The sequence below is a fragment of the Antechinus flavipes genome, chromosome 3, assembly GCF_016432865.1.
Source record: "Antechinus flavipes isolate AdamAnt ecotype Samford, QLD, Australia chromosome 3, AdamAnt_v2, whole genome shotgun sequence".
Classification (NCBI taxonomy): Eukaryota; Metazoa; Chordata; class Mammalia; order Dasyuromorphia; family Dasyuridae; genus Antechinus; species Antechinus flavipes.
In genome coordinates, this window is record NC_067400.1 from 330,726,743 (window position 1) to 330,743,648 (window position 16,906).

Sequence of the window (16,906 nt, forward strand, 5' to 3'; positions counted from 1 at the left end):
ACCAAGTAGGATTTATACCAAGAATGCAGGGCTGATTCAATATTAGGAAAACTATTAAATAGTAAATTGTGTGAAGATAAAATGTGAAAGACTTAGCTACTTTGATTAATATAATGAAAACTGTTTATCTACAGAAAGAAATGAAATCAAAAGCAAATTCAAGTATTTTTTTTTAACTGTACTTTGCTTTTTGCGGGAGGGAGCAAAATGGCTAATATGGAAATAAGTTTTGGATCACTTCACATGTATAAGATATATTACTTGCTTTCTCAATGATTAGAAGTGGATGGAAGAAAGGAAGAGAATTTGGAACTCAACAAAAATTTTTAAATGAATTTTATAAATATATAAGTGAATAAAAAGTGACACTGATAAAAAAAAATACTAGGATAAGGTGATAGATGGTGAATAGGTAGTGATAAGGTTGTACATTGGTGAATAGGTAGTGATAAGGTTGTACATTAGTACAATGGAGACAAATTATACCTAAAGATGATTAGAAGTAGAAGCATTAAAAGATCATGAATTATTCTGCCATTTAATGGTGCTATTTCTAAGGAATGTTAAATAGTTTAGTGTGAAACAAACACATGCCCTAAATCTAATGAAAAGACAAAATACATGGTAAAGATAGATTTTGCTCATAGTAATTGGGAAAAGAATTTTGAAGCAAGTCTCTCTGATGAATGCTTCATTTATCAAATGTATAGGGAACTGATTCAAATTTATAATAACAAAAAAAGAGAAAAAGATAGGTTTTGCTTGATGATTAAACTTAGGGAGATAAAAGTGAGTTTTAAAATATTTTTAATCAACATGGAAATCAGGAAATTAATTATTAGATATTATAGTTCTATAGTTTTATTTAAGTCATAGTGTTTAAAATGAATATAGACTCCTTGTAGAAGCTAAAAATTACAGTTTCTTAAGACCCTGCTTTTAATTAAAGCCTATTTCAAAAAACATAATAATAATTAGACTCTAACTGTGAAATTGTTTGTCAAGCTTTAGAACTTTGGTCCAGAAAGCATTGTCAAACATTCATTTTATCCTTACAACAATTCCATTATTATTGCTATTTCGCAGATAAGAAAACTGAGAGATTAAGTGGCCCAGAGCCACATAGCCAAGAAACATTTGAGGGTACATCTGAACAAAGGACTTTCTAATTCAAAGTTTAACCTTCTATCTACTATGCTACTTAACTGTCTCTAATGAATATATATATATATATATATATATATATATATATATATATAGTAGGAAAGATATTATAGTTCCATTGTGATCTAGTTAGATCAATAAATATTTATAAAGCTAGCAATAAAGTTGGGTGAGACCTTAATAGACATCTAGTTCCAACCAATTTATAAAATAAATCCTTCTACAACATACAGAACAAGAAGTGATCCAGGCTACATATGAAGCCATTCAAATGAAAGAATATGCATCCATTTCCTAAGGTAGTCCCTTCCACTTCTTGTCTACTCTGATAAAAGACTTTATCAAACCTCTTTATAATGTCAAGACAGTGATAAATTTTCTAAAGAGAGCTTACTGACATGACAAAGCCAATTACAAAGCATGACGGTAATAAGAAAAAGAATAACTAACCCAGAATTATACTCTTTAAGCCAGTTTAGAAGAGCATCTTTATTGAAGGCAGCGGTAGCAGCAACATTACTACTATTTAGCTGAATATCGGCAATTGTTTCAGAAGTACTAACAACTTCAATTAGGCCAGAACGGTCTCCTGTTGCTAAACAACCATATGGCAGCATTCTAAAAGAAAAACACATTAATATGTTATTAGGAAACATGAGAGATATACACATTTAAATAACTTATTTTAAGATTAGGTGAATAAAATTTTGTATTTCTCCCTTAATGGTACAAAAAAATAAACATGTTGGTTATATCCCCTCCTCCTACCTTCATTTATGATTTTAGTTTCACAAGGAAAAATTAGAATAATTTTACTTTCTGTTAAGAAGTAATTCACTTAGGAAGGTGATATGTTAAACCAGCCCTTATAATAGAATAAAGGGGAAATCTAAGAGATTGAGAGAACAACACTATTTTCAATTTAATTTTTCTAAACAAAAAATTATAATCTAAACAAACAAAAAAAGAAGCAACTCATTTCCTCAATGTTCTAAAGTCAGAACCAAGTCAGCCAAAAGCTTTGTAAAAAGGAACTTTTATTGGGCAGCTAGCTGGTATAGTAGATAGAGCACCAGCCCCAAAGTCAGGAGGACTTGATTTCAATTCTGACCTCAGCCACTTAACACTTCCTGGCTGTGTGGCCCTTAACCCCAATTGCCTCCGGAGGAAAAAAAAAAAAAAAGAACTTTTATTCTTTTAACCAAAATAAATGAAAGTTCATGTTTGTATGATTATCTATCTATCTCTTAAAAAACAGCAAGAGCATATGCATGTCACTGAGTTCACAAGATTGTTACTCCTTTACCCTAAAGCAGTCCTCATGAGTTAGTCCCAGTAGACCCTGCTCTCTCTTCAATGTGACCCCTGTTTGTCTTCTCTAACATTTATGACCTATTGAGGAACTGACTATTTTCTTTTCTTCCCTACTATGTCCTTATTCACACACTCTGAGGTCAGATTCTACCAAACTACTCTCTTCTATTTCTTAGATGATGCCACAAGTTTCAGTGAAGAAAAAAAAAAAAATCCATCATCTAGTATTTAACAGTGATGATAGAAATACCTTTCTCTCTTCATCTCACTTCTCCAATCCCATGAAAGGGTAAAGAGACTGTTCTCCTTTCCATTTAGTTTTAACCATATTTCCTGGTCAGATCACATTTGAAGCTTTTTTAGTTTTCTGGGCCTTGCATTTCAAATAGGACACTAATAAGCTGGAGAAGGTACCCAGGATCACAGTTAAGATGAAGTGCTTTAAAATCATGCTATATGAAGATAAGTTTAAAAAAGTAGGGATGTTAACCTGGAAAAGATCTAACAGGGTGGATATTATAATTAAAATATCTGAAGAGCTATCATGCATTAGATTTATTCTCTTTGGTTCTAAAGATCAGAAGAGATTGATGTAAGGAAAATTTCCTAAAAATGAGAAACCAAAGTAGGCTGCTTCAAGAAGTAAGTCCCTCCCTTTACTAGAAGTCTTCAACCAAAAGCTGGATGACCATTTGAAAGGTATATTGAGGAGGGAGGAGGTGTATGGGTTGTTCAGGTACAGGCTGAATTAGATAGCCTCCTAAAATTCCTTTCTAGTCTGAAAATTGGTGCTTCAAATTTTTGGCACTATCTAGTCTTCTAACTAGAACTAACTAACTAGAAACCTTGGATTCTTCTCTTTCAATGAATTTGTCAATTTTTAAAATTAATTCAGTCTCTTTTACTCCTGGCCCTATAATATAGACATATATGGTACCTGGGAAAACATAATAGTTCATTAAAATAACATAACTTGGTATGCGAAATTTCAAAAATCCCTTTGGCAAACTTGATTTCATTGTTTAAAAATACTTGATTTTAATATTAAATGTTTAGAATCCATATTACCAAAAGTACTTCTAGCCTTTGAAACAAGAAACATTAAGACATTTTAAGGATGAGATTAAATTTCAATAGTTTTGATAAATGGTACTATCTAGTCTTCTAACTAGAACTAACTAACTAGAAACCTTGGATTCTTCTCTTTCAATGAATTTGTCAATTTTTAAAATTAATTCAGTCTCTTTTACTCCTGGCCCTATAATATAGACATATATAGTACATAATAGTTCATTAAAATAACATAACTTAATAATCATGGGTATTTTGCCCAAAAGCTATTACAATGGTATTACTTGATATGGTGGGGCTTAATATTATTGTGAAAGAAAACAAGAGTATGGGATTATTACCTGAGTTTTTACTTGTTCTGGTTTCTATGCCTAAGTCATTCCCCTTTCCTGCTTCTTCCTGACTACTATAAATATTACTTCTCCAATTATCAGTCTCAAAACTTCTTCCATGAAATTCTTGACTGCTCCATATTGATATATCTCGCATTTTTAATTTATTGTTCATAAAACTTGTTTTGGGATTTTAAAATTCTTACCTGATAGTATTGCTAGAATATTTCTCATCTTCTTTTAACTATATTATAAATTCTTTGAGGGTAGGCATTGTGTTTTGTGGTTCTGTTGTTTTCTACATAGGAAATTATAATATTGAGGAATTGCTCAAAAATATTGCTCAAAAAAAAAAACGGTCAAATTTAAGACAAATGGTTGCAACAAATTTTTGGTTGCATATATTAAAGCACGAAGAAAATGTTTCTGACAAGTTATAAGTCAGTTAAGTAAATATGTGAGGATAAATGTCCTGCTTAGTATGATGGCTTGATTAAAAATATGGGTAAGATTCAGGAAGAATGCTAAGAAAAAGCCAGGAATTTGAACTAAAACATGAACTTTGAGTCTCAAATTTATGACAATCCCCACCTTTCCTTTAATACCTTTGCATCTAAATTTCCTGTTTATAAGTAAAAATAATGGTTTGTTCTAAATCTATGGCATAGTTTTGTTCTGGATCACACAGAAAATTTATAAATCATTTAAAAACACTAATAAGCCATCAAATTATTCTTCTAAATTCAAACCTGAGTTTGAAGGAATTCAACCAAAAACGACTGATTCCTGTAAAATATAACATATTTTAAAATGATCCTTTAGTCATGGTATTATTTAGAGAAAAATAACTATTTGTCTTGGAGAACAACATTCAGGTAAAAAGAGGGAATGTATCCCCCAAAGTTCCCATATATATTACTAAGGAAAGAAAAAAAAGTCAAGATACACTCCTCAGAAACTAAGGGCACTGACTTGTAGCTTAAGAAAATGGCCTTAATTCCTTTGTTTGAAATGATACCAGTGTGAATACTAAGAAAAAAGAAATTAATCTCAGGCTGCCTGAATAGCCTCATGCCCAACATGAAGATCAGGAAAATTGGATTTACATTTTACTAGAGGAAGACAACCTAATGTGTCAATTGAAGCTTTCTTTTACATTCCTTCCCCCACTCTCCACCTTCCACATGACAAAACACATAGTAGTCACCCAATGAACACTTGTGTGGGTCAACTACAGATTATTCCATTCCTTTTCTAAATATGCATTTAATGAATACTCTTTTTGAAAAAAATATTCTCTATATCAGTGACAGAAAACAACTGAGGGAAGATATCAATTTTCCCAGTACCTCATTAATAAGTTTATCCACAAAGGTAATAAAAATTAAACTCCAATATAGTTATTACTGGGTATTGCCAGCCCTTTCAAAAAAGGGAGAAAGAAAGTCTATTTCTACAGATCCTATTCTAAAAGAACACAGTAAGATATAGTTTTATTAACTCATGTAGTGAATTCATATATATTACTTATCACTACATAGTCCATATGGACAGTGATGTAACTTTAGAATATTGAACATGGAATCAATTAGCATGAATGACTTAATAGAGGTTTTAGGGAGAGGGGAAAAATATAAAATAGTACATTAATAAACAAGAATATAAAACTTCAATAAGTACAACTAATCCAAAATATCCTCAATTCTATTATTAGCTTTTCTCTTCTAGAAGATGTTTATCTAAGGTAAAGCTGAATAGAGTTATTCAGAGATAAGAATGGGAAGAGTCAAAACTATTGCTGCAATTTAAATTTTCCCACACTGTGTGTTCCCAATTGTTTTCAGCTCCAGTGCTAAGCAGGATGGTAGGACCTGAGCTATACATTATACCACTGTACACTCAACTATGAATAAATCTGTTGTTGTTTTTTTCAATTACCAACAACAAAACAACCTATTTTTTTTCCCTTCCTCTATCTTCTCCTTGGAGGAAAAAAATACTTTTAACAATTATGTATAGTCAAGCAAAGCAAATTTCTTCATTAGTCATGTAAATGTGATGTTTTTACTAATAGAACCCTTCAGTTTTAGAAAACTTGGTGTACACAAGAGGAAATCAAACTGATGACTGGAATAAAGGTTCCCTCACTCTCTATGAAGAAGTGCATTTTCAATTTTTGTGTAGGTAATAGCCTAAAAATGGCGCAAATGAAAAAGGAGAATACATATTGGGTTAAGAAATTGATCCATTACAATTCCTTACCGGAGATCCAATCCAGCCTCTTTCCAAAGTAAATCCATTAACCGCAACATTTGGAGGGTCAACATATCTTGTCGTAGGTCTAAAGGAAAAGACTGTTTTATTTGTGTTTTTGATTTACTATGCTTAATAAAAGTATGGAAGCAAAATGTGTCCAAGTATAGGGGGGAAAATTAACCAATTACAAAGGATTACAATAGTATTACAAAATTCAAATGTTATAAAACATATTAGTTTATAGTACATCTACCACTTCTTAGCTTTGTAACATCAAGCGACTCTTGGAAGCTCTAAATTTAAGAAATTAAATTAAGGTCTCTAAGTTCTATTGTAATATAATCTCAAAAATAGCCATTTAGTTGATAGACCCTCACTTTTCTATCATGTCTTTTGAGCTCATTCATTCAATTATTAAGAATTACTGAGCACTAAATATTTACTAATTTACTAAAAAAATACTAATTACTAAATACTAATATCTAGTATTACTTCTAATTCAATATATAGTTTTTGCTTCTCCTGCCAGTTATCTGCATATTTAAACTAGGCATTTGAACACAGCATCATTAAATAGGTAAATATCTTGAATATCTTTGTTAGTGTAACTGTCTTAAAAGTCCTTAATTAAAAAATACCAATTATACACTTTTATATGAATAAAAATTTAGAAAAAAATCATTTAAGAATCAAAAATTCCTCTATGTTGTTTTATTCCACAAATACCTGAGTAGACATATGATGCATCTACGAAAAGATGACAATAGGCAATGACTTACAAACTTGAAGGAACTAAAAAAACAAAAACAAAAAACAAAGAAAAACCTTACCATCCCCATTTTTAAAAATGACACCCAATGGATCTCCTCCAAATACTTTGTTATTGTATACTATTCTCAGAGGCTTCATTTTAGAATCCATGTACTTGCACTTCTCAACACTAATAAAAGACAAAATCATTAGGAAAATTCCACTTTAAACAATGATAAGATAAGTTTACATGAGTTACTGGGTTCAAACAGTCCAAGAACTTTTCACACTGGGTAAACCTGAAATCAGAGCTTAAAACATGGAAAAAAATTATTTTACCTCATCAACAAAGGTTCTATAAGAATGGTCGTGGTAAGCAGAATGCAGTATTATCAATGGCATGGACTCACAAAATACAGATTTTTCTTAACACTATTCCAAATTGCTTCATATTGGGAGCACTTTCCATGGTTGACATGGATCAAACTGAAATTTGAGACATTTTATTTTGTAATATTTTCACCTCTCTCCCTCCCCAATAATCCCTCAGTTTCCTCCATTTTTCTTCACTTAATCATCTTCCTGTAGTATTGTCAATCTGCCTTATACTGAATGATTTCAAAATCAGGGAAAAATATTCATTAGCAATGAATCTAATCTAATCACAACGGTATTCTGACTTTTTGAGGAAGAAAGGGTCCAATTCTGGATTTAAATAAAATTTTATTACTAGCATGTTTACATGAATTCATTTTTTCAAAATAAATATACAATTTTCTAGAGACTGTATTTTAAAGCACAGAAGGCAATGTATTAATTTTAAATGATTCCTAAGCATTTCATTTTCAATTTTCAGGGAGAAACTACAACAAAATTTACTTACTAAGTGGAACTGAACATTTAAAAAATATCACTTTCCTAAAGCCATGAGTATATTTTATCAGAATTTAAATGTTGGTCATTCCACACTAAGTATCATGGTCATTTATATTTTAATTTCATTCATTTATGTTGCAAAGCAATTGGGGTTAATTGACTTGCCCCCCAGGGTCACACAATAAGTGTTACATATCTGAAATCAAATTTGAACTCAGGTCCTCCTGACTTCAGGGTCAATGCTCTACCTACTATGCTATCAAGCTGCCTTCATTTTTTATTTTAAATCCAATTTAAGAATATGATCTTATATTATATAAACATCTTAAGTTGGCAGAATCCAGATTTACAGAAATAACTGATTTTATGCCATTTTAACTACCTCTTCAGAATCAGTAGACAAAGTTCTACTAAGTTAAAAGATTACTATCAATTTTTACATAAGAAGTAGTGGTTTTTAACCTTTTTTGTGTTGTAGTCTCCTTTGGAAATCTAAACCTACAGAACTGTTGTGAGAAAAATATTTTTCAAGCTTGAAAATAAACTACATATGATTACAGAGGGGGAAAATACATTGAAAATAGTTATTCAAATATTATAAGAAAATCAAGTTTTGAAATACAAGAACCCATGATATATATAATCCATTTTCTATTTAAGAGAAGAACAACCCATTACTTACTAAAGTTCTGAAAGGATGACACAAGGATTCAAAGGTGACTGAAGATCAGAAAGAGCTTCTCGGTAAGCATTTTGTTTTAAGCATGTATGCATTGCTTCTCTTCCTTTTGCTTTGTTTAACTTTACTGCATTCAATTTTATTAAACTATTTAAAGTCTTCAGCTTATTAAGAGCTTCAACCTGAAACATGTTTTAAGAGATTAATTACTAAGGAAAAAAGAAAAAATGTTTTCTGTAATCATCTTAATGATACTTTACCTGATTTTCTCCTCCCTCCTCCCCACCCCCTCAAAAAAAAATCCCCAAACAAATCAAAACAAAAAACCTTGTAAAAGTAATTTAGGAAGAATATTAAAACAAGAACAAAGGTGAAGACAACATAGCACAGTAGCAAGAAGTAGAGAAGCTCCTGCCAAAACTCCTCCAAAGAGATTTTTAAAATGTATCAGACTGAATCCTGATTAGGAAATGCAAGAAAAAAAAATCACAGCAAGTCAAGTTTCTAATCTATGACAGCATTGGGAGATAGAGAAAGAAGTATATGAGCCCTGGGACAGGGTCTGGACAAGAATGCAGTATATACACCATTTCAAGCCCCCACATCCAAGAATAAGTGCCAATTGACAGCTTTGTCATTTACTATTTAGTTCCGGGTTGCAGATCTAGGATGGAGTCCAGGATGGACATGCATTGTAGGATGGCATTTTGGGATAGAGAGCTGTCACAGGCTCTAAGCTGTAATTCAGAAAAGAAGCAATAAGGTTATAGCTCAGGTCCCAACAATAAAATGAAGTTTCAGTTATAGCTTGTAGCCCACTCTGAAACCTTCAAAAGAATACAGGTGGCTAAAAGGATCTAAACACAGGTTAGGAAGTTCAAGATCTCAGTCTAGGATAGCAATAATGAGACTTTTGCTCTGAATTTGGCGATTTTGGTGCCACTATCTCTGAAGTCCTAGAATAACAAAACAATAATAGAAGAAAAAAGCAATATACAGGCCCAGACCTTTGCTCCAGAATTATGCAGAGCCAACCTAATAAAGCACTTATAATGCTCAACAGCAACATAAACAACAACTACATGGCATTTATTATGTGCCTAGTCAGAAAGCAAGCTGGGAAAATGGGCAAAAACCAGCAACAAAACCCCATCTTAAAAAAAAAAAAAAAAGCTATTATGATTATGATGACAGAGAAGTAAGAACAGAACACAAGAAAAGAATGACTCCCAAACACATATATACAAGCAATGCCTAAAAGAAAAACAACATGATCACAAATTCAACTAGACTTTTTGGAAGAGAATGAGTGACAATTTTAAAAAGATAAAAATAGATTTTCTAAATGAAATGAGAACCAGAGGAAAAAACTGGAAAATAAATGAGAGGTATGGAAGAAAAAAAGAGAAAGGGAATTAACAGCTTTACATAAGTCTTACAAAATCTTGTCCAAATACAAATTCCTTGAAAATCAGAATGGAACAAAAAGAAGACAAATTTGTTGAGGCAACAAAAAAATAGTCAAAATTTTAAAAAATGAAAGTAAAGGTATCAGTCCCATAACAATGATCCTGAAAACACAGTGAGGAGAAAAAAACAAAGAATCATTAGATTATCTGAATGCCAAGACCACACTTGTCTCTCTCCCCGCCCCCCCAAAGACACCCTTGATATATTTCAAGAAATTTTAAGATAAAACTGTCCAGATCTTAGGATGAAAGGGGAAAATGAAAATAGAATCTATTGTTCAATTACTAAAACAAACTTCAAAATAAAAACTCCCAGAAATATGACAGTCAAAATCCAGAGCTCCCATGTCAAAGAATGAACACACTCATGATCACATACAATTTATCATCCACTACAAAAACAAATAGGGAACCTGGAATACCTAATGTTCCAACAGGATATAGGCTTAAAATCAAGAATAACTTACTAGCAAAAATAAGTAAAATAGGACAGGGGGTGGGGATGATGGATCTTTAATGAAACAGAGAACTTCCAAGTATTCCTGATGTAAAGAAAGATTGGAGCTTCATAGAATCTCTGAAGTTCAAATACAGGAGTTAAGAAACATAAACAAGTAAACAAATGGAAAATGTATAAGCTTCTCATACTCTAATATGGGAAGATGATGTATCCCATCTGAACCCTTTCACCATCACAGATATTAAAGGGCATCTATTTAGGAATGTATGAAAATGATTTTATGATGTCTTGATCTTAAAAGATATGGGAGGGAAAAAGAATACACTAGGGGTGGGGTAGCTAGGTGGCCAAATGGATAGAATATCAGCCCTGAAGTCAGGAGGACCTGAGTTCAAATCTGGACCTCAGACACTTAACACTTTCTATCCGTGTAACCCTGGGCAAGATACTTAAACCCAAATGCCTCTGGAAAAAAAAAAAAAAAAAACCACTAAGGGAAAAGTTAAGGAAAATTCTCATAATCAGAGAGCACAAATAGACATCTAAAAAAAAAAGGAGGAAACAGTGGGTGGAGTGGTTGACTTTTGAACTTACTTTCATCTGAACTGGTCAAAAGAGGGGAAAAGACACATACAGAGTTAGGTATAGAAATTTCACTTAACAGAGAGATAGGAAGGAAAGGGAAGGAGGAAGAATTAGAAGGAGAGTAGGTAAATGGAGGGATTAGTTCTAAGAAAAACAAACTTAACGATGTACAAAAATATTTATAGTTCTTTTTGAAGTGGCAAAGAATTGCGATTTGAATTGCAATTCATTTGAGGAATGGCTGAACAAATTATAGTGTGAGAAGATGGAATAAAATTTTGCTGGAAGAGACAAAGATTTTACTCAAAAGCCTAAACCTAGCATTTGAATATTTCACATCTTGAATTATCTTTAAAAGTCCACAAAGTCTAATTTAGGTAAAGATATTATCTAGGGGGGATGTTAATAATAAAAATAATAGCATTTATATAACAATTTAAGGTTTGCAAAGATCTTATAAGATCATCTTAACTCAAGTAAGTATTTATATCATCCCCATCTTACAGATAAGGAAACTGAGGCTAAACAAGGTCAAACAACTTGCCCAAATAGCTGAAACTAAATACTATGTGCAATACACTGTGTCAAAGGCATAGATACAAAGCTAAGTAACAAATACTCCTTGCCAAGGAGTAGACAATCTATTAGGCTAGATACATGGGTAGATAAATATATGCTAGTATAGGCCCAAAAAATAACATCTGCTGCCATTCTATGATGGAGAGAGAATTTTCAACCAGGAGATAAAGAAAAGTGAAAGCTTCATGGAGGAGGCAGTATTTGAGCTAGGACGTAAATGACTGATTTATAAAAATCAAGTCAAGATGGAATGATTATTAAAGTTAGACTTAACTATACAAAGCGTGGCAATGAAAAAGAATGGGATTTGCTGAAAGATGGAGGGCACTATATTTTGGCTAGAGCAGAAGTTGTCTTTGTGGAATGAAATTAAATAAGACTAATGACGTTACCTATGGCTTTGTTCTGGGTTAAAGAGTTTAGACTTTATTCTGAAGACAAATGAGAATTTGTAAAGCGTTTAGAAATGGGACAGGAGGAGTATCTGTGACATCATCAGGCTTGTGTAGTGAGAAAAGTTTGAATCTAAGGGAAGGAGCATCAAAAGGAAAAGGTTTACTAGTAAGTTACTACAACTGGGGCAGGTGGAAACTCAAGTTTGAATTAGTTTGATGGTTTTGGGAATTAGATAAAAGGGAAAAGTGTAAGAATAATTCTATAGAGCAGAGATTGAATTCCACATCGGAAACTGGGACTTGCACTCAAGAGGTAATCGTTAATACATTTCCTCTGTATTCTGACCTCCTATGGTTCCAAAGCATGGATCTAAACTGAGGTATACAAGAATGAGGGAAAAAGAAATAGAACTGATCAGAGAAATGCAAATTAAGACAACTCTGAGATAGCACTACACACCTGTCAGATTGGCTAAGATGACAGGAAAAAATAATGATGAATGTTGGAGGGGATGCGGGAAAATTGGGACACTGATGCATTGTTGGTGGAGTTGTGAACGAATCTAACCATTCTGGAGAGCAATCTGGAATTATGCCCAAAAAGTTAACAAACTGTGCATACTCTTTGATCCAGCAGTGTTTCTATTGGGCTTATACCCCAAAGAGATAATAAAGAAGGGAAAGGGACCTGTATGTGCCAAAATGTTTGTAGCAGCCCTGTTTGTAGTGGCTAGAAACTGGAAATTGAATGGATACCCATCAATTGGAGAATGGCTGGGTAAATTGTGGTATATGAATGTTATGGAATATTATTGTTCTGTAAGAAATGACCAGAGGATGAATACAAAGAGGCTTGGAGAGACTTATATGAACTGATGCTAAGTGAAATAAGCAGAACCAGGAGATCATTATACACTTCGACAACGATACTGTATGAAGATGTATTCTGATGGAAGTGAATTTCTATGACAAAGAGACCTAACTGAGTTTCAATTGATAAATGATGGACAGAAGCAGCTACACCCAAAGAAAGAACACTGGGAAACAAATGTGAACTACTTGCATTTTTGTTTTTCTTCCCGGGTTATTTTTACCTTCTGAATCCAATTCTCCCTGTGCAAGAAGAGAACTGTTCGGTTCTGCAAACATATATTGTATCTAGGATATACTGAAACATACCTAACATGTATAGGACTGCTTGCCATCTAGGGGAGAGGGTGGAGGGAGCGAGGGGAAAAATCGGAACAAAAGCGAGTGCAAGGGATAATGTTGTAAAAAAAAAAAATTACCTTGGCATGGATTCTGTCAATATAAAGTTATAAAATAAAATAAAATATAACGAAAAAAAAGAAATAGAACACAAGATAACTGGATTAAGGAAATATGTTATTAAAAATACATTCAGAGAAACTGTCACTGTATGGAATTCTCACAAAGAAGGTCTCAACATTTCCACACATTTTGAAAAACATAACCAATTCTGATGTAGAGATTCTGACATGTTAAAGTAATGAACTGTAATACATGATGGCTATTTTTCAGTCAACCTCTAAAAATAACTGATAATTTTTAAAAAATCATTTATGCCAGTTGCAATATAACATCATGTGGTCAAGATTTGTGGCTGCGAAACATTTTAGAATGTGTGGATTCAGGATATATTTAAAGAATTAAAGGTTTAAAGTTTGACCATTATTCAAAGTTGAAATCTTGAACCTATCCACCCTCTTTTTTTGGATATAGCAAAGCAACAATGTAGTAAAGATTAAAATTTTGCAAATAAGTATTGGTTCAAGTATTGGCCCAACTTCATAGAGGTTAATGTTCCTCCCTGTTTGTTTTTGCCTCCTTTCCTCTGTTGATGTCAGTGTCTTCAGGAGAAATGCCTAGTTTTCTACCTTCTTGCCCATCTCTAAAAGTTTAGTTTCTATACTTGATTCCTTCCCCAACCAACTGCATAGAAATATGCCATTTTTTTTTTTTGCAATGAATTCCCACAGAACTTAAGTCATAAGTACACTAATTCAATTAATAGAAATTTAATGTATACACATGTAATCTAAATTATATGATGAATAAGAGAGCAGAAATCACTTTCTTTACTTCCTGTCAAATAATTCTCCAATTTAAGAATATTTCAAAGGACCAAGCTGACCAATTAACATTGTGTTTAATGTGTGAGGCCAAAACCCCCAATAATTTAATGAAAATCTTTTTAGTGTTAGCTTTTAACTGGAGCTACTGGCATATTAACAAACTGACTGGTTTGAATTTCTTTTAATTTCTAACTAATTAGGAGTAAAATGCTAAAAAGGTCTAAAATAAATGACCAATAAACTCAGATATACAGAATTTCCAAGATAAAAGGACTTTAGAAAATTTTTAGTTCAAATACGATAAGACCCAAAAAGCATAAGGGATTTATTTTCATAGAGATACGAAATTGCAGAAGCTACAATGTGACTCAAGTACTACACACCTACCCTCTCCAAACACATACTGTTCTCCAAAGGGGCACTGCTCTCAAAAGTTTTGTACTGTAGCTTTCTGATTACATTCACTTCTGATTTCTATTTGTAGACTATTTAAATTAACAGGTAAGAATGGTGAAAAAAGGAAGTTACTTTTTTCTCCCAAGAATTATATAAAGGCAAACATCAATTATATAAGGAAAAGAATGATTTGTAAAGATGATTGTTATCCAAAAGAAAGATTGCTCATCATACAGTTAAGTGAAAAACTTTTGTCCTCATCAATGTAAACAACATCCTTATTAACCTTAAGTGCTAAAAACATAATAGCTAACTATCCTTAAAAATGTTCATATTTTTATTTTTAGCAGTCTGGTTACAAGGGGGGGTGGACAGGATTGTGTAGGTAAGTGAATTAATACTAAAATTTCTATTGACATGACTAACTTATCAGGCAGGATAGTATAAAAGTTTTAAGCTGCTTGATTACAAAACTGAAATAGTAGAGACCTGTCAGGTCAGCCCTATATCAAAATCCAGATCCCAGTGCTTTTCCACAATCCCATGGTCTGTACAAACATGGGTAACAAAGGAGAAAAATGGAACCGCTACTGTGCAAACAGGAACTTTCTGAAGTATTCCTACTTTTAATTTCTTCTGTTTGCACAGTTGGGAATCTCTTGTGTCCTATTTTTGGCTGGATTGACATTCACTTCCTGACAAGTACAATGAAAACTTCAATGGCTTGAACCAATTACTTTTAAGGAATTCATCACCTTGCCTTTTTTATAGGTTTCCAAATCTAATAAGAACTGACAGCTAGGAACTTTTTCTTCTACTCTTAGTCATAGAGAAGAATAAATACTTAAAAGTAGGAATTATGTCTTCTGTGTATATTACTACAAAAGAAAATGAGGTTCTTTGAAAATGGAAAAAAATTTTCTCATACAAGTAATTATATTTAAGAATTAATGAATTTTAAATGCATATTCCTCTTTTTCATTCTTGCTTTTGGGACCTAGCATTTGTCATCTAGTTTTATGTGTCTCGTCTCATAAAGTAAGCTCTAGGTCTCTTGAGATTAATTTTTTTTCATTGAACCTATACCATAGTATTGGAAATTATCAACAGTACTCATTAAATAAATGCTTGCTGAATACATGAATGCATGTGATGCTGCCAAAAATCTTTTTTCAAGTAGGAATAATCCTGAGTTAGGACAGTTTCCAACTTTGGTCTCATTTAAGTCATAAAATATGAAAATAACAAAAATAAATACACAAAATAATTATTACTCCCTTCTTCTTCTATAAGAGATGAAGCCATATGAGAGATCTAGGTAGGTGGGAAATCATTAATCATTCTTTCAGCACACATCATAGACTTTCAATAACTTAAAGGTATATGTATTTTTTCAGGGTGCTTTGGTAGAAAAATCAATCACCCTCAAAGCACATTGAAAAATTTCTATGACCTTAATCAGACTGGTCCTTAGATACAAACATAAAGGCTAATATTAAAAGTCTTCCCACTTTAGAAACACTAATTCTTCAAGGTTCTGTAATTTTGAGGTCTGAAAAATCACCACCAGATCATCCTTTTCCTCCTCCCTCTCCAACAGAGAAAAAGACTCCCTGTTTTGGGAGAAAAGATTATCATCAGAATGAATTTTTCTACATATATGCAAACTGTATAAATTATTAAAACAAAGTGGAGAGGAAGACCTTGATTTCTGTGAACTTTTTATAAATAAGAACAAACCAATGACAATTGTTATGGATCAGATATCAACATCCAATAACAATATAAAATATAAACTACATGGATCCTCTGAGTCAGTTCAATCCAAATGAAACACTGATTGAATGCCAATTATATTAAAGATACTATTCTAAATACTGAGTTGAATACGAATATAAATAAGATATTGTACTTATTCCTTAAGGTGCTTAAATTAAATAGGAAAGACTTTTTGTACATGTACTAAGTGTTCAATACAAATACAAATAAAAGAAAAAAAGGTTAAAAAACAGTGGACCCAGAGGCAGGAGGTTTGGGGTCTGGATTTCAGGAGGGATATCTACAGCAAGTTTCATAAAGAAATTGGCATTTAAGTTGGGTTCATAAAAATGAAAAAGATTTAAATGAGAGGAAGAAGATGGTGAATAAATAAGAATTCCAAACATATTAAGCAAGAAGACTATAGTCACAGAAGAGAAAGAGTATGAGATATATTCAAGAAGAATGCACATAAACAGGTCTCACTAATTTAATGGACTATATGCAGTGAAAAATATTAAAATGAATAACAATTAGTATGACGATTTACATCTGATGCAAAGTCAAATAAAGCAGGGACACACACACACACACACACACACACACACACACACACACACACACACAGTATTAGAGTACAACATAAGAGCAATATAAATGGAAAAAACCAACCACAAAACAATCAAAAGTGAATGCAGCAAATCAAAGAACAAGCATAGCTCCAAC

General features: G+C 32.3%; 1 protein-coding gene across 1 annotated transcript in view; it reads right to left on the minus strand.

Annotated features, from left to right (window-relative positions):
• Nucleotides 1-16,906, minus strand: part of PIK3CB (phosphatidylinositol-4,5-bisphosphate 3-kinase catalytic subunit beta) — a 166,804-nt gene that overhangs the window by 9,683 nt on the left and 140,215 nt on the right. The window contains exons 17-20 of the mRNA XM_051985635.1: nucleotides 8,446-8,624; nucleotides 6,968-7,077; nucleotides 6,144-6,222; nucleotides 1,615-1,782 (exon numbers count right to left, since the gene is read on the minus strand). Of these exons, the coding sequence (XP_051841595.1) occupies nucleotides 1,615-1,782; nucleotides 6,144-6,222; nucleotides 6,968-7,077; nucleotides 8,446-8,624 (536 nt within the window). The remainder of the gene's footprint in view (nucleotides 1-1,614; nucleotides 1,783-6,143; nucleotides 6,223-6,967; nucleotides 7,078-8,445; nucleotides 8,625-16,906) is intronic.